General features: G+C 51.7%; 1 protein-coding gene across 2 annotated transcripts; it reads right to left on the reverse strand.

Annotated features, from left to right (window-relative positions):
- Window positions 1-49: 49 nt before the first annotated feature.
- Window positions 50-18,028, reverse strand: LOC121103347. 2 transcript variants are annotated; one of them, XM_040632983.1, is made up of 4 exons: window positions 17,942-18,028; window positions 1,536-1,682; window positions 971-1,099; window positions 50-777 (listed from the first exon to the last, which is right to left on the reverse strand). In XM_040632983.1, the coding sequence occupies exons 1-4, from the start codon at window positions 18,003-18,005 to the stop codon at window positions 557-559; spliced, it is 561 nt and encodes a 186-aa protein (XP_040488917.1). In that variant the 5' UTR covers window positions 18,006-18,028; the 3' UTR covers window positions 50-556. The 2 variants fall into 2 exon arrangements, with proteins under 2 accessions (XP_040488917.1, XP_040488916.1); XM_040632982.1 differs by lacking the exon at window positions 17,942-18,028 and adding an exon at window positions 7,555-7,864.
- Window positions 18,029-18,106: the final 78 nt, after the last annotated feature.

Genomic DNA, 18,106 nt, shown 5'->3' on the forward strand with positions numbered 1-18,106 from the left:
CCGACTCTGCCCTGGGTGAGAGGACGCAATGGAGGGTCGTACTTAAAGGTTGTGAGGCGCCCACGTTTTATTGTGTGGGAAAAGTCATTTGGGGGGGGCAGGTAGGAGATGTTATCCCAAGCCACGCCTTTCTGGGGGAGAGGGTGGTTCCCCAGGAGGGCGTAGCTACATCAAATGCGGGGCAGTGCGGCGCTCCGGCGGGGGCGTGGCTGGATGTCAGGGGGCGGGACTCGCCCTCGGAATGGGTGGAGTTCCTGCGCTGGAGTGCAACTTCGGGGCGTGGCCTGAGACGGCTAGACACCCAGGGGCGGGCCCTAGCTAGGCTGGGGGTGGGGGGGCACACCAACCGGTTGCACAGCTGACAGCTTACGGACACCGAGGGGATGGTGTCGCACTGTAGGGGCGGGGGTAGGATGAGGATTCAGTGGGCGGGAACAGAGCCGCGAAGGGTAGACCGTAGCTCGAGGGGTGGGGCACGTTCTTCGGGAGTGGGGCCTAGCAGGGAGGTCTAATCACGTGGCCACGATGAAGGGGATCGGCCGGTATCTGACTGCGGTCACTGCCCTGAGAAGCTCGTGTGCGACTGTTTCGAGAGGCTTGAGGGGTTGAGCGCACTGGGCAGGTCCACGGTGTGCTCCTGGTCCGCGTCGGACTGCTGTTGGGAGATGCGTCTCGGGGTGTTCTGCTGCAAGGCCCACCGACGGTTGCTCACCCGCCGCGCCTTAAGGGACGTCCCTTTGCGCCATATGCCCAGGTGGTTTAAGTAGCTCAGAGCTCCTGCCGGTCGGGGGCGGAGGTGGCTAGTGGGCCGTTGAACTCCGAGCCACGCCCTAGGCCCCGCCCCATCCCTCGAGGCCGACTCCCCTCGGGTCCGCCCCTATGCGGCCCCGGGCCCTGCCTCGTGTTCTCGCCTGGGCTCCGCCCCCTGCCCTACCGAGGCACCACCCCTTCCCCCCAGCCCCGCCCTCACCGGTCCACAACATCAAGGCGCCGGCCGCCCAGCACAGGTAGGTGGTCACCAGGTAGGATACCTGTGGCCTCGGCTGCAGCGTCTCGCAGTTGACCACAAAGAGTGTCAGACTGAGAACAATCAGGAACCCTGCAGTGGGGTGGGGCCAGAGATGGACACAAGGCTGGACCGGGACCCCAGGACCCCCCAGAAAGAGAAGAGACAGACAGCCTCTCCTCTCCCACTCTTCGTGACAAGCCACTGCGCGCACGTTACACACACACGTATACATACGCACACACTCCGTGACAGACACAAAGATACCCGGACAGAAGTGGAAAGAGAGGGGGGAAGCAGGAAGGAGAGAGAGATACCCCTATACTCACCCCGACTGCGAAAGATAAAGTAGAATTGAGATGCACACAGAAAGAGCGGGGCAGAGACCCCAAATGACATTCGAAGACAGACACCCAGCAGATAGCAGGACAGAACTTTTGAGATACACCTCCCCAAAGCCAAAAAGAGAGACATGGGGAGAGATACTGGGTGGTGGGAAAGGCACCCCCTCCCCCAAGCCGACAATTACCAATGCTGAAGCTGAGAGAACTGAAGACAAGGTCGATCTTAGTAAGGCGTCGGAAGACTGGCTGGAAGGAGAGGCACATGGTGGGGAGGAGGGTGAGACACAGGATCAGGGCCAGCATCATGAAGCCCATGCTCATATGGATGAGAACTAGGGGGAGAAGAGGAAATGTCCAGAGTCATCCCCAGATACTCTCCAAGGTCACCCTCCTACCTCATCCCACTGACATCCCCATGAGCAGACCAATGGACACTCCCAAAGTTTGGCAACAGACATCTTCAACTTCACCCCCACTTCCATCACCTAAGTCCCTTCCTAGAAACCCCAAAATGACTCTCTCACAAAGTCACCCCAGGCACCTGTAAAGTCAAAATCATCCCCAATTACACCCTCAAAGTTGTCCCAAATCACCCCCACCTACCCCAAAGTCAAGCCCAGAACCCTCATAATCAACTTCATCCATACTTCCAAGGTGACCCCACAGATGACCCCAAGTCACGCCCACTCACATCCTCAAAGTCACCCCATAGAATCATCTCAATCATTTCTAGAGTCATCCCCACAGACACCTCCAAAGTCATCCCATACTCCCAAAAGGCATCCCACAACAACTCGCATTAATACCCTCAGTATCACATCTAGACACCCCCATAGCACCCTCAAAAATCATCTGAGACACTTTAGTCACCCCTAGTCTCCAAAGTCACCCTACTGCTAAAATCTCTCCCATTCACATTCCAAGGTCCCCTAACGATCCCATTCACATCCCAGAATCCCCCACAGACCTTCTCCAAATCACCCACCTTGACCCCCAGAGTATACACAGATATGTATACACAAGAAAAACTTCCAAATACCCTAAAAACCACAGAGTCACACTCAGTTTAAGTTGCTATTTATCCAATATACATTTCAGAACAAGAATTTTGGCCCCTTCTGAGAATTACATCTCCTTTTAGCCCTTCCCTACTTTGCCTACTTTTGAACAGTGCAAAACTGCTTCAGCCAAATAAGCTAAGACTCCAACTGCTTTGTTTCTGGCACACTGCACGTTTCTTTTTTTTTTTTATTTTTTATTAAAAGATTTTATTTATTTATTCGACAGAGATAGAGACAGCCAGCGAGAGAGGGAACACAAGCAGGGGGAGTGGGAGAGGAAGAAGCAGGCTCATAGCAGAGGAGCCTGATGTGGGGCTCGATCCCATAACGCTGGGATCACGCCCTGAGCCGAAGGCAGACGCTTAACCGCTGTGCCACCCAGGCGCCCCACACTGCACGTTTCTAACACATAACCAGAAACCTAACCAGAAAGTAAAAGCTTGGTCATATATACAGAACAGCGAGTCCTCTGGGGGTCAATCACAAAATCCTGGTTGAGGACTGCTCATGACATTCCTTGCCTTCTGGGGCCACAAAAATAGTCATATGACTCTGGCTGAGCCAATCACAGTGCCCCATACCACAGGCCACGGTGATTGGCCCAAAGATGGGCACATGACCAAAGCCAACCAATCAAGCTCTGCTCTGGGACTTTTTTTTAAAGATCTTATTTATTTATTTGAAATAGAGAGAGAAAGGGCACAAGCAAGGGGAGGTTCAGGCAGAGGGAGAAGCAGGCTCCCCGCCAAGCAAGGAGCCTGATGCAGGATTCGATCCCAGGACCCTGGGATTATGACCTGAGCCAAAAGGAGACACTTAGCCAACTGAGCCACCCAGATGTCCCCTGCGACTTTTTCTTTTCTTTTTTTTTTTTAAGATTTTATTTATTTGACAGAGAGAGCGGCAGTGAGAGAGGGAACACAAGCAGGGGGAGTGGGAGAGGAAGAAGCAGGCTCCCAGCAGAGCAGGGAGCCCGATGCAGGGCTCGATCCCAGGACCCTGGGATCACGCCCTGAGCCAAAGGCAGACGCTTAATGACTGAGCCACCCAGGCGCCCCCCCCCCCCGGACTTTTTCTCACTGAAGCTCTCAAGAGCCCTCTTTCCTCTAGTCAAGAGGAGGAGTCTGGGGCTGCCTGAGCCTTGGACCCAGTCTCATGGGAACAGGAGATCTGATTGAGTAAAACTAAGGAAGGAAAGCAGACGAGAGGATGGGAGAAAGAGAGTTGAGATGACATTCACATCCCTGGCTCTTGTCATCCAAGAGACTGGAGCACCTTGTAGTTTGGTCGGAAGTAGACATTTGTGGCATAAGCCTCAAGGTCCATTCCCCACTCTCGGCCCCAGTTATAAGCTAATCAATGCATTGCATTGCTCTGGATGCTATATTTGATTTGGGGGTGCTCGTGTGACCCAGCCACACAAGACTTTTGCAGGAACCTTTTTGTGTTCTTTTACTTGCCAGACTGGAGGCCATATTGTTAGTATTTCTGCCACTTGTGTGTCTGTCTGCTCTCAGATCCATTTGCCACCCTTCCCGGTTCTGTATCACAAGGACTACATTTCTGAGCCTCCTGTGCTCAGTGGCTTATCATTATGTTTGGCTAATGGGCAGCACCAGCAGAAGACTGGCTCTGGAAGGAGAGGACAAGCCAGTGTATTTATTTTCCTCTCCCCAAACCCCACCTCAGCTGATGTCTTTAGCAATAGATTCTGGTCATCTCTAAGCAAATCTCACCATGAGTCTATGCCTTCCAGATGGCTACAGCTTCCAGGCCCTGGTAAACCACCTCCCTTTCTTCTGTCCCTATATTTACCACCTCTGAGGCATCTAGAATGATTTATTTTCCTAACTAGATCCTGACTTACCACTATGTGGGGCCTTGAGGATGAAGCCAATTCAAGGAGCCAAGAAACAGACAGATAGTCATGTCTGCTGCTATCACTTGGACTCTTGAATTCAGCGATGCCCGAAAGCATTCCTACTCCCACCCTTTTTCATTTAGATGAGACCATAAATTCTTTCACTCAAGCTATTTCAAGTTAGAGTTTCTGTTACTTATGATCCCAAAGGCTCCTGACTAATTCAAATCCTTTCCATAAGTTGGCAAGGAGCACAGGATTCACTGCTGCCTGCATACCACACACTAAAATCTCGTACACACACGCACACACACACACATGCACACACACACAAAACTAGAATTGAATTGTCACCAAAAATCTAGAGGGAAAGGAACTCCCCAAAGCTGAGAAGCAATTGGTAAAGTCTCAGAGGCAAAGCTGGGGAAATCAGAACATAAAAATTCAAAGTTTCTACACCTTAAAAAAGCCCTCAAAAGCTATATGCCAACCATAAAGCATTGTACAATCTTAGCATTCAATCAATGATGATTTACTTTTTAAGAGAGCTGTAATACTGCCGTGTGTGTGTATGTGTGTGTGTGTGTGTGTGTGTGTGTGTGTGTGTGTAAGATTTTATTTATTTATTTGACAGAGAGAGACAGCCAGCAAGAGAGGGAACACAAGCAGGGGGAGCGGGAGAGGAAGAAGCAGGCTCCCAGCGGAGGAGCCTAATGTGGGGCTCGATCCCGGGACTCCGGGATCACGCCCTGAGCCAAAGGCAGACGTTTAACGACTGAGCCACCCAGGCGCCCCTGCCTTGTGTGTTTTTTAAGTGACCAACATACACAGTATAGAGGCATACCTATACGTGTGGGTGTGGGTGTGTGTAGATGTCTGTATAAACACAGCTATTTTCTCATATGTGCAGAAAATAAGACTAGAAGAACACGCAGGAGCTTAAAAATGGCTTAGCAGCACTGGTTACCCCCAGGAAAGGGAATGAGTGGGATAGGGGACGGTAAGGTGAGGGAGACTCTTGCACTTGTTAAAATGTTGAACCGTATAAATACATTGCCTGTTCAAATAAAAGTAACTTAAATTTTAAAATAAAGAAAAATTTTAAAATCACACAAAGTTAACGTGTTAGAGCAAAAGGGGAATGAAATGAACGTTCAACACTCGTTTTTCCTTCCCAGGAAGGAAACCAGCGTCCCGTAGAGCTTTAAGACCTCAGCACGTGACCAGCTTCACGACTAAAGAGCCGCACTAGACCTGGAACCAGCAGCTGAAAGGAGGCATGGACTCTATTCTGGTAGGTGTGGCCATAGCTACGTCCGGGGTCCCAGGGCAGCAGAGAAAGAGGTTCCCCAGTGGAGTCCAGGCCTGGAGAGACTGGGGTGCACAGGGCATTCTGTGCCCCACCAGCCAGTCCTCCGGAGGCTCTCTGGGCATGGTCCTGAGCACTTGGCTCCTGGGGCCCGATCCTCTGGCCTTGCAGGGGTTCTGCCAACGCCCCAACATCCTGTAGAAATCTATTTTCTGCTTAAACTAGCTTTAATTGGTTTCTGTCATTTGTCATGAGAACCCTGACTTCTCTGGGGAGCATATATCAAAGTCTTACAAAGTCTCCTCAGTTCTCCTGAAGCATTGCTGTTCTGCTCTTGGGAATACCCCCAGGGCAATTATACTCCAATACGGCATCATAAATATGGGAGAAAGTTGTGAACTGTTGTTTTTCTTCACCCCGCATCCATTCCCATTCTTCTGGCAGCAGCAACTTGACTTTGTTCAGAGGAACTCTGCCCACTTTCTGTCCTTGTGCTTCTCATAGAAATGACCCCTCCACTGACTTGTAAGAAAAGAGTGTGATCCAGACCCAGCCAATCACAGCATGACATCTTCCTGACCACAGCAACTGGTGCAGGGAGGAGGGAGAAATCCCAGGGAAGTAAATCTGATCCCATCAGAGCTAATCCTGAGAGCTTTGCTTGAGGGCTGCGGAAGGCAACTTATTCTCTTTTCCCCATGGTTGTTCATAGAAAGGACAGAATCTGGGTGCTGCTGGTGGGCCCCACTGCCACGCAAAGCTTGCCTGAGGGCCCAACACAGAGGAAGCCTTGACAGGCAGGTGGCAAGAGACAGATTCCCTAATGACACCCTTTAAGCGCCTGGATCCAGCAGTACCTGAACCCGGAATAGATCTATGTCTCTGTACTCCTCCATAACTTGAAATCATGTTTGTCTTACTTACACCAGCTTGAGTTTGGGAGGTATGCAAGAAAGAGATATCCAAGATAAATAAATAAGATTAATACCACACAGCGTTCCGGAAGTTTCATGAACTTATTTGAGATCTGAAATGAAGGTAGGTGCATTGGCTGAAGAAAAGAACCTTTAATAATAATAATAATAATAATAATAATAATAATAATAATAATAGCAGCAGCAGCTAACCCTGGGGTAGCGTGTAATATGTGCCAGGCACCGTTTTAATTCCTCTACATGTTTTAACTTGCTAATTCTTCAAACAATGCATGAGTAGGGACTCCTACCACTACCATTTTAGAAATGAGGAAACTGAGACAGAGAGGTCAAAGAAGGTGCCCAAGATCACCCAGCCAACAAGCGGTTGAGCCAGGATCCAAACCCAGGCACTCTGGCTCCAGGTTCTGGGCTGCCTCCTGTCGGCAGTGCTCAAAAGCACTGGAAACACACAGAGACCTACAAGGAAGCAAAACGCTTCTGAGACGACTGGAAATCATCTTTTTAAAAATCATCTTTAAAAAAAAAAACACGCTATTTTTAAAAATGAGGGTGAGGGCCGTCAGTTGAACATCTGACTCTTGGTTTCAGCTCAGGTCAGGATCTCCGGGTCCTGAGATCAAGCCCCATCTCAGGCTCAGCTCAGAGTCTGCTTGGGACTCTCTCTCTCCCTCTGCCCCTCCCCCCTGCACTCTCTGTCTCTCTCAAATCAATAAATAAGTCTTTTTTTAAAAAGTGAGGGAGAGAATGATGGCGTCTTCACCCCTCTAATCACGAGGCAGATTGATTTTTGGTCAATTGGAATGCTCTTCCCGGGCACTAGGACAGTCCTGTTTCCCTGTTTCTTCAAAAGCCATATATAACTCCAGCAGACTCCGTCACAAGGCCTTCAGAGAATCTCCAGAGACCCTCCCCAGAATTCCAAACATTTCCCCCAAGAACATCCAAAGAGATTCGCCCAGAGAGTCCCGCCCCTGATAACCTCCGGAGACACGCCTTCCTTCGAGTACCCCATAGCCTGTCCAGGCTCCTACTGACCGGGGACTTGGCCCAAGTTGGCACACTTGTGCTTCCTGCAGTCTGTCCAGATGCCCAGGAAGCCAGTATAAGAGCCCTGCAAGTAGGCCAGACGTCCGTCCACCACGCTGAGCACCATCAGGGTTGCGAGGACGCTGAAGATGAGACACCAGCCCCGCAGGATGAACTTGCGGTCCTCGACCCAGGAAGAGACCACGTCGGCTGGTAAAGAAGAGAGTTCTGGGGGCCGGGATCCACCTGCAACCCACTGCCGCGTGCGAGTCTCCGTTTCCGACCACAGCCACATCTCCATCCCCACCCAGACCTTGTCTTTTACCCCATTCTTTTTTTTTTTTTAAATAAAGATTTTATTTATTTGACAGAGCTAGAGACAGCCAGCAAGAGAGGGAACACAAGCAGGGGGAGTGGGAGAGGAAGAAGCAGGCTCCCAGCGGACGAGCCTGATGTGGGGCTCGATCCCAGAACGCCTGGATCACTCCCTGAGCCGAAGGCAGACGCTTCACGACTGCGCCACGGAGGCGCCCCCTTTTACCCCATTCTCAATCCCCTTCCTCCCACAGCCATCTCCCCACCCCCACCCAATCCCCAGTGCCCACCTCAGCCCCATCTCTGATTCCAAACGCATCCTCATTCTCATCTCTAACCCTAATGCCCAACTCGGCCCCCATCCACAACCCCACTCGAAGCCCGACCCTACTTGTTTTGTCTCCAACCCCATCCTCCAGTTCCTGTTCCCCAAACCCCATGCTCCATCTCTGCTCTCAACCTCACCCGCTTACCTAGACCCGTCATAAATCCCAATGCAGGACACACACAGCTACAACACAGGTCCCAAAGCGTGTTCACGAGGCCGAGACCCACAGTGTCGCCTATACCTATACTTGCCAAGCCCCTGTGACCCTGCCGACCTTCCCAACCGGCAGGGACTCCCGTCCCCCCTCCCTTGCTCACTTACCTCCAGCCACACAGACTTCACAGGGTCCCTCTCTCACTGAGAGCTTTCCTACCTGGGCATTTCCACACACAGTTCAGGCTGCTCCCTCCGCCTGGAGCATTCTTCTCGCACCCGTGCCCAGAACGCCCTAACCGCCCTCCCAGGCCATTCCTCCCACATCTCCTTTCCGAGCCGCCCAGCCCAGCCCACCCTCAATTCTTGGGCAAGGTCACCACCAAATGCTCCCACAGTGCAACATGCAACTTTTCTTCACTGGTATCCCCCGGACTTGTGCTGCCCCTTATTTCACTACTTTCTTCCCTATCGGTCTATCGGTCTTCCCCCACAGACCTCCTCGAGGGTAGGCAACGCATCTCTTCGGTTTCCCACTGCACCCTCATCGGCTGGTATCGAGCTTTTGCTATTTGTTCAATGAAAAAGGTAATGATTGCATGCAAGAATAAATGAACTGACGGGGGCTTCCATGGTATCTAGGTAGAGTAATTGCTTCCCGTCCTTCCGTGACACCTCTCGATGTGGATTTCGGGGACAGTTGGGTATATGGGTCTCGGACTTGGGAAAGAGCTTGGCGGATGGAGAAAGTAACTTGGAGAGTCAAAAATCAACCTCTGCCACGTGTAAAAAATTCGACAGCTGTTGATTACAATGGGTTCTGGGTGCTTTTACATGTTATTAACCCACTTCATCCTTCAGACAACCCTCTACAGTCTCCTTATCTCCTTGGACAAATGAGGACGCTAAGACACAGAGGAGTCGGCTATTCCTGTAATTAAAGACATGAAAGTTTGTGCATTTTTCTTTTTTCTTTCTTTTTTGTCCCCAAACGGCTACCATAAAAGCCAAAAGGAAGGATGGGGGAAACGGAAGTTTAAATATCTCCCCTCCTGGGGCACCTGGGTGGCTCAGCCGTTAAGCGTCTGCCTTGGCTCAGGGCGTGATCCTGGGGTCCTAGGATCGAGCCCCGCATCGGGCTCCTCCGCTGGGAGCCTGCTTCTTCCTCTCCCACTCCCCCTGCTTGTGTTCCCTCTCTCGCTGCCTGTCTCTCTCTGTCAAATGAATAAATAAAATCTTAAAAAAAAAAAAAAAGAAAGAAAGAAATATCTCCCCTCCTGACTGGTAAGGTTGCATATACACGGAATATCTGCATTCCCACTGACCTCTTTTGAGTTCTTCTCAAGCTGTGGCTGTTCTGTCTCCCCTCCCAAGCCCGGACTGCAGGTCTCTGAGGGCAGGGAATGGGTCCAACCTTCTCTTGGTCCCCGAGGCCTCAGAAAAAGGTGAAGAAAGACAGAGACAGAGGAGAAAGAGAGCAAGGAGAGACACTGACCTTAAAAAGGGACTACGAGGAGGAAATTGATTCAGGGAAGGCCCTGGGAATGGGGTGGGGGGTTAGGGGCAGATAGGAGGAGGGACTTACAAATTCAGATCTCAAGCCCTCCAGAAACTGTAAGAACTGACCTCAGAGACGCCGGTACCCCAGCGCTGGCGTAGCCCTGCTCAGCCCTGACCCTACTCTGGCCCCTCTCTGATTCTGCTCTGTCTGGTCACTCCCTCCCCACTGCCACCCCACCCCTGCCCAGTCCTGACATCTCTCAGACCCAGCCATGACCTCTTCTTGATCCGATCCTGACCCTGCCCATACCCGACATGGAACCCACCCTGACCCAGCCCCAGCCCCCATGTCACTCACACAGGGCAGAGTATGAATCCATGGCCAACGTCCTAACCTCCTGGAACCTCTCCAACTGTCATGGAACCTCTCCCTGCCCCCAGCTGCAGGCCAGACTGAAGCCCTGAGGCCAGCCCCTGGACAGCAGGAGAGACCAGAGAACACAGCAGAAGGGTCAGAGAGATCTAAACCACAAAGGACAGAGCCTGAACCTGGGAAAGAGACCAAGAGACTCCTAGGGGGCCATGAAGGTGCCTGGAAGGAGGGGCTAAAGCAGTTGGCAGGCTGTTTAGTTCATTTGGGGACTGACCTTGCCCTGCATTTCCACATGTTCCAGAAGCCCCAACCTCACCACAAGAGCACCCAGCCAGATGTCCTTCCAGCGGCTCCCAGTAATCCCCGAAAGGAGACCCAAGGCTCTCTGCCCGTTCTCCACAATCGCCGGGTGAGCATCCAAGAACCCCTACTAGCCAATAGTCGCTGGGCCGGTATCCAAAACACACCATCCATTATCAGCAGTCGCCGTGTCAGCACGGAGGACACGGCAGCCACTATTAGCGGTCCCCGGGTCAGTATCCAAGACGCACCGTCAGTTACCTTCAATCGCCGTTTCAACACCCGAGACGTTCCACCCATTTTCGAAATTCGCTACTTCAGCGTTCAAGATTCTCCATTAACCACTCGCAACTCCCTGAGCAACAGAGAGTCAGTTACGTACAGCAGCAGTCAAGCCAGTAGCAAAAACCTCCGGCCAACGACCTGGAGGCCCCGCTCAAGTATTCAAGGCCTCACATCGCCGATCCGGGCCAAAGTTGATGTCCCCCCTTCAATTACTCACAGCCCCACGGTCAGTATCAAAAGCAACGATTCAATCATCTGGACCTCCCAGGAGAGTTTCAGAGACTCCGCGGACAGCGCCCAAATCAACCAAAGTACCCTAGACGACGATATCCAGAGCATACAGTCAAGCAGATCCACTGTGATCGATTCTGGCGGGTGAGAGGCAGGGGTCCAGGCAGTGGGCCGGGTTCTAGGCTAGAATTCGGGGGGCGGGGGCAGTACTCAAAGGTCAGGGACCAGAACTAAAACCAGTATACTGGAGGCTGGAGGTTGGACCCAGGTGTGGCAGGAAGCTGAATCTGAAGGTTGGCTCTGGGCAGGGGGGGGAGACTTGGCATAAAGGCTGGACCTGCGATTGATTCACCCTAGGAAGGGAATGTGGGGGTGGCAGGGTCTGGAAGCTAGATCTGGAGGCAAGGGAGCCTAGAGGCTGAACATGGGTGAGCAGGTTGTAGAGGCGGGACCTGGGGGATACAGGGCAGGGAGGATAGACACAGAGAAAAGAAAGTCTGAAGTCTCGACGGGATGGGACGGGGTCTGGCAGCTGGACCTGGGGTGGCTGGGCTGGGTGGCTGGATCAGATTTGACCCCGGGGGTGGGCACTCTGCCACAGGTTTCATAACAGGGGCAGACTCAGCCATTCACAGCTGCCCATGGGCTGGCGGCTGCTGCACCGAGCCAAGAAGATCAGCCGCCAGGTGAGCCTGGCACTGAGCCTGCTCAGCATGGCGATCATCGGTCTCATCTCTCTGGGCCAGCCCTGGGTCCACTTCCAGGTGCCACTCAGACCTCCTGGGCACCCTGATGGCTCCTTGACCATGCCCATCAACACCATCCTCTTTGTGCGGTGCCCTGACATCTCCTGCCTACATGAGTACGACCAGAATGCTTGTAAGGCCTGCTTACCATTCCTGGGACTCGACTCTCCTCTTTGTCCCAGGGACCCTTCTCTGCCTTCCCTGGGATGGTCCTCACTGCCCTGGGTTAGTCTTCCCTTCTCTTGATAGTTCTCACTGCCCCCCGGAGAGTGGTCCCTTCCCCCAGATGGTCCTCACTGCCTCACGACCGTCCTCATTGCCTCGGTTCATCTCGCCTCCATGGCGCCCTACCTCACAGTCCTCATAACCCTAGGATCTTACACAGTATCCTGAGGCTTTTTCATCCCCGGGAATCTGCCCTCATCACACAGAGCTGGTTCCTCAACGCTCACCCCACCTCTCCCTGCCCAAAAACCTTTCTCATTGACCCAAAGGTGTGTCCTCAATGCTAAAGGCATCTGCCTTCATATCCCTTCTCTAGAGCCCGATTTCAATTTTCTTCAAATGAGGCTGAAGAATCTTTTTTCTTTTTTTAGATTTTATTTATTTATTTGACAGAGATAGAGACAGCCAGCGAGAGAGGGAACACAAGCAGGGGGAGTGGGAGAGGAAGAAGCAGGCTCATAGCGGAGGAGCCTGATGCGGGGCTCGATCCTATAACGCCCGGATCACGCCCTGAGCCGAAGGCAGACGCTTAACCGCTGTGCCACCCAGGCGCCCCGAGGCTGAAGAATCTGCAAGGGAGAGGGTTCTTGAATAATCCCAACCTCAGCGGAGACCGGCTCCCTCATGCTCAGGGCCCGAGTGCCTCTCAAGTGTTCCTGGTTTCTTCCTTCCCCAGATTTGTTGGACTTGGCCTGGGCCTTTCTCCTCCTCGCCAGCATCGCCAGCTTCTGCCTCTGCATTTTACTTACAAACATCATCTTCTCCGCCAGCTCCAACTCGCCCATGCTGGACTTCTCCAGTGTCGTCATCAGCGCCCTGGCAGGCACGGCACTGAGATTTTGCCCCCAGGAATCAAGGCGAGAAGTACCTTGCCTGGTGTCCATCACGCTAGCCAGTCCCCTCCCCCACCACATTCCAATCTTACACCTATCCTCACTTTCATCACCAATCCCAATCCTATGTCCCTCCAAGTCTCCAAACCGTCCCCATAAAAAATATGAGCTTCCAACACAAGCCCATCTCTAGCCCCGATACCAGCCTCCGTTTTGCCTCCCATCTCTAGCACCAGCAAATCTCAAACTCACCCGTCTCCCCTTTGGGGATGTCCATCCCCATCCCAAACTGCATTCCAATTCTATCTACATTTCAATCTCCAAACCATCCCCATTACTATCCCCAACCCCTTTCCAAATCTCAACACCCAGCTCAACCCCGTACGTAACAATTCTCAACATTCGTTCCAAACTCAACCCAACCCCATCACCTGTGAACCTCACTTTCAAACTCAACCACAACCCATCCCCAACCCCATCCTCCCTCCTTATCACTCAAACTTCAACCTCTATCCAATACCCATTTCCAGTTCCAACCCCATCCCAAATCCTGTCTCCCCACCACCACCTGCTCTGCGTTCAAGCTACTTTTTTTTTTTAAAGATTTTATATATTTATTTGACAGAGATAGAGACAGCCAGTGAGAGAGGGAACATAAGCAGGGGGAGTGGGAGAGGAAGAAGCAGGCTCCCAGCGGAGGAGCCTGATGTGGGGCTCGATCCCATAACGCCGGGATCACGCCCTGAGCCAAAGGCAGACGCTTAACCGCTGTACCACCCAGGCGCCCCGCGTTCAAACTACTTAATCTTTCTGAGCCACAGTTTCCTCATCTGTAGGATGGGGATAAAATTTCCTTCCACGTGGAGGTGTGGTGAGGATTGAATTAGAACATGTTGGTACTTCATGGTACCTATTTAACTTTGCCCAAGTCCTTACCATGAGAATCCTCCCACCTGACCCAAATAACTCAAAATTGATACTCCGATTAGAACAGTCTAGTTTAAAAGAAAAAAGGAGGTGGAGGAGGAGGAGAAGGGTCTAGTTTCCATTTGCATGACAAATACACTTTTTAGGAAAGGAGGTGGGGCAGCACTTTAATTTGGAAATGAAGGCTATCAAGTGCCTGGCATTTGTAGTAATTGACCACAACTTTTATTGTATTAGGAAAACACTCTCGGAGAAGGTTAGTAAAGCCAAGAATAGGCAACACTCAACTTCCTTGTGTGCGAAGAGTGTTATCCGATGTGCCGGTACAAAGGGTAGAAAACACCTCTGTTTTATGTCATCTGATATAAGACTTTTTTTTTTTCTACAAAAAAAAAAAATTGCCCATTCCTTTTAGTTAAATGGAAAACACTTCCTATGTTATATTTTAATAACATAAAGAAAAAAAATTACCCAGGACTCTACTACCCAGAATTTTAAAAGTTGAAATATTCAGAATGAGTGGGCTTCTTGTCCCCTTCTTCAGAAGCCCAACATCGAAGACCTGATACAATGATAATAATCGAGCTCAATTCTGGGCTCCCTGTGTGTCAGGAAATGGGCCAATCTCAACAACTCCTCATGACAGCCCAAGGAGATGAGTCCTGTGATTACCACCACTGTATAGAGGAGGGAAATGAGGCTCAGAGGGATGGCGTGGTTGCCCTAAGGTGGGAGGGAGAGGCAGGACAAGAGCTCTGGTCCGCTGGCCCCAAAGCCTATGGTTTAAGACGCCACCACTGGCTGGTTCAAGACTAAGACTTGCACTTCCGGTGTGCTCTACCGTGACTTTGTCAGGAGCCCGTTTTCCCGCCGGTGCATAGAGGTACAGGGAGGCGACAGAAAGTGAAAGGGAGAACAGGGGCGCCTGGGTGGCACAGTCGTCGAGCGTCTGCCTTCGGCTCAGGGCGTGATCCTGGCGTTCCAGGATCGAGCCCCACATCGGGCTCCTCCGCTGGGAGCCTGCTTCTTCCTCTCCCACTCCCCCTGCTTGTGTTCCCTCTCTCGCTGGCTGTCTCTGTCTAATAAATAAATAAATAAATCTTTAAAAAAAAAAAAAAAAGAAAGTGGGAGAACACTGAGCAAGAGCTAGGCAGCCACACGACTATGGGTAGGGGTCTGCACACACCCGATGCCCGGCTTCCTCACACCCGTACTCATGCAGGGACCAGCATCATCCTGGGTGTCCTGTTCTACCTGATGCAGGCCCGTGAGTACTTGCAGGAAGGCATGACCTACCAGCTGGGGTGCAGCTTCTATCTGGCATGGATCGGCGTCTTTCTCTTCCTGATGACTGGTCTGGGCTCCGGTGGGGTTGGGTTTGGGCATGGGTTGTCAGGGAGACAGACAGGGACTGAGTGGGATAGAGTTTGGGATGGGGATGGGTTGTGGACAGGGCCAGATAAGATGGGATTGAGGTGGGAGACAGGATTGGGGAGATGAGCGTGGGGAGGGGTGGGCATAGGGATGGACGTGGGGATGGGACTGGGTGTGGGTCTGGAAATGGATTGGCGACAGGGTAGGGGTGTGATTGGGCTTGCAGAGGGAATCGGGATCAGGGGTGGGCTGTGAACTGTGCTTCTCACCCCCTCTGCTCTCTTCCTTCTCCAGGTTTCTTTTCCTATCTGAACTACATGAATTTCTGGTCCATCCTGGCACTCCAGGCCATCTGGACTTAGGATACAGGAATGACTCCACCTCTCCAGGCCTGTTCCCACGGCTCCCTGCCAAGTACCTGACAACCCTGCTCTCTAGTCTGCCACCCCTGCTGAGAGTCTTGCCCTTTTCAGTCCCCTCTGAATCCCCCCCACTCAGATTAATAATTAGTATATTTAAATAATCTGTATTTTTTGCCCAGAATATTCTCTTAGCTCAGTACATGGTAAGCATTCTATGCAAATGCCATCTCTCCGCGAGCCCATCCCTTGGGCCCTCCGGGGTAGAGGCATAGGTAAGGGAAGGAACTCAGGAGAAAGAGATGCAAGGCGCAAGGTCAACAAAGAGACTGAGCCAATGGTTCCTGGTGCCAATCAATAATTGTTGAATAGCTGAGTCTCTCCAGGCCCTCAAGGCCTTATCTTTTACTTTCATGACCCCCAATAATCAGCCCCGTCTGAGGCACATTCTCCCTGCACCCACACTTCACCTCCTGCCTTTACCAGCAGCCTCTGTCACCACCTCCTCTTCTCCCCTAACCACCCCCTGACACAGGGCTGTTCTTTTTAAAAATTATCTATTTATCTATCTACCTATCTTTGAGGCTGTCCCATGTAGCATATTTTTTTTAAGATTTTATTTATTTATTTATTCGACAGAGATAGAGACAGCCAGCAAGAGAGGGAACACAAGCAAGGGGAGTGGGAGAGGAAGAAGCAGGCTCATAGAGGAGGAGCCTGATGTGGGGCTCGATCCCATAACGCCGGACCACGCCCTGAGCCAAAGGCAGATGCTTAACCGCTGTGCCACCCAGGCGCCCCCTCCCATGTAGCATATTTTTGCTATCCAAGTCATTTGCTGAGCAGGGCAGGGTTGAAACTCAAGTACAAATTTTATCTCATTGCCTGGGTCCCCCTACAGGGTCTCGACGTGGGGGTCCCCTCTACCTCCCTCTCACACAGTGGCTAAGCTGGAAGGGTTGAGTCTAGGCTCTGCCACTTACTAGCTCTGTGACCCGCGTCCAGGTGTTGAACCCTGCGGGTCTGTTTTCTCATCTGTAAAATGGGGGTAATGACAGTAGTTCAACCTAGATGGAGTTTAACGTAACACCTAGTCCATAGTTTGTGCTCTTTAAGGGTTGCTAAAATAATCCTGCCGCTTCTCTCCCACAAAGGGCTCTCAGATTTCTTCATCTTTAGTGAAAACTGAGCTGTAGGTATGTGGCCGACACTGGATGGACAGCAGCGATCAAACTGGACACAAATCCTTGTTTTTATGGCTTGACATTTTGGCAGAGAGGCAAAAATACATGCCCACAAACAAAGAGATATGTTAGGGATAAGTACTATGAGGAAAAATAAAGGAGAGGAAGAGAGATGGGTCTGGGAAGGGGTGGGGGCTCCCTGCCAAGGTGACATGTGAGCAGACACATGACTGAAGAGAGGGGAGCCATGGGGATAGATTGGGGGAAAGGATTCTTGGCAGAAGGAACAGCAAGTGCAAAGGTCCTGAGGTACAAATGTCCTTCCTTGGCCGGTTCCAAGAAGACTAGGGAAGCCAACGCGCTACTGCAGGGTGAGCAAGGGAGGGGGGGCAGGGGCAGAGGGGGAACAGGGGTCAGGTCACTCTGGGCTTTGTGGGCCACAGTGAGGGCTTTGCTTTACTCTCAGTGAGGCAAAAGCTAGTGAAGACAATGCCTCATTTTCTTTTCTTTTTTTTTTTTTTTTTTTTTTTTTTTTTTTTTTAAGATTTTTATTTATTCGACAGAGATAGAGACAGCCAGCGAGAGAGGGAACACAAGCAGGGGGAGTGGGAGAGGAAGAAACAGGCTCATAGCGGACGAGCCTGATGTGGGGCTCGATCCCATAACGCCGGGATCACGCCCTGAGCCGAAGGCATGCGCTTAACCGCTGTGCCACCCAGGCGCCCCTCATTTTCTTAACAGAAGGGTATAGGTCTCTTCTACTTCAGACCATAAGCTTCATGAAGTAAGAAAACAATCCAAATGACAAGGGAGTCCAGCTAAGCAATGTGTGTTCCCCTCACAGAAAGGAATACTTTGCCACTGTTTAAGGAATGAGGTCACTCTGTATGTACTGATGAGGGGGAGACTATTTAGGGGACAAAGTGGAGTGGGGGGGGGTTAAGCATCGTTACCCATAATACGTGCATGCGTGTGTATAGCCATAAAGTAAAAAGTCTACACCACATCCACAGTGGCGACTCTGGTGAGTGGGTTTGAAGTAGAGAAGTTTCATTTTTTATCTTTGGAAAAAAAAATGTTTACAATTATGTCAGTGGAAAGACATTCCCTGGAGCTCCGACCCTACCAAGAATCCAAGCCCCCAGGTCTTAGACCCTCTAAACTGGGAGGCGGGTGGAGGGCAGGAGATCCGGCCCTCACTCAGCCCCCTCCTGCCTTAGATCCAGAAGTCCAGCCTTCCCGCCCCGGCGACCAGGCACCTACCCCTCCTTTCGCTGCTCGGGACCAGCCTCTCATTCTGCGCCACGCGAGTGCCGCCCCAGGACATCCCCTGTCAATCTCCGCGCTGGCCCCGCCCACCACCCTGCGCCGGGACTTCGTCTGGGTCGGCCCCGCCCCCTGCGCTCACGGCTCGCGCCACTGCCGCGC

The sequence above is a fragment of the Ursus maritimus genome, unplaced genomic scaffold, assembly GCF_017311325.1.
Source record: "Ursus maritimus isolate PB19 unplaced genomic scaffold, ASM1731132v1 scaffold_19, whole genome shotgun sequence".
NCBI lineage: Eukaryota > Metazoa > Chordata > Mammalia > Carnivora > Ursidae > Ursus > Ursus maritimus.

What these genes read in the sequence shown, in the direction of transcription:
- LOC121103347 (XM_040632982.1), bottom strand. Translation starts at nt 7,846, where the DNA reads ATGGAGATGTGGCTGTGGTCGGAAACGGAGACTCGCACGCGGCAGTGG. An exon ending in TTCTCTCAGCTTCAGCATTG is followed by an intron (nt 1,100 to 1,535) that starts GTAATTGTCGGC and finishes ACCCCACTGCAG; the next exon opens with GGTTCCTGATTGTTCTCAGT. An exon ending in CGCCTTGATGTTGTGGACCG is followed by an intron (nt 778 to 970) that starts GTGAGGGCGGGG and finishes CCCGACCGGCAG; the next exon opens with GAGCTCTGAGCTACTTAAAC.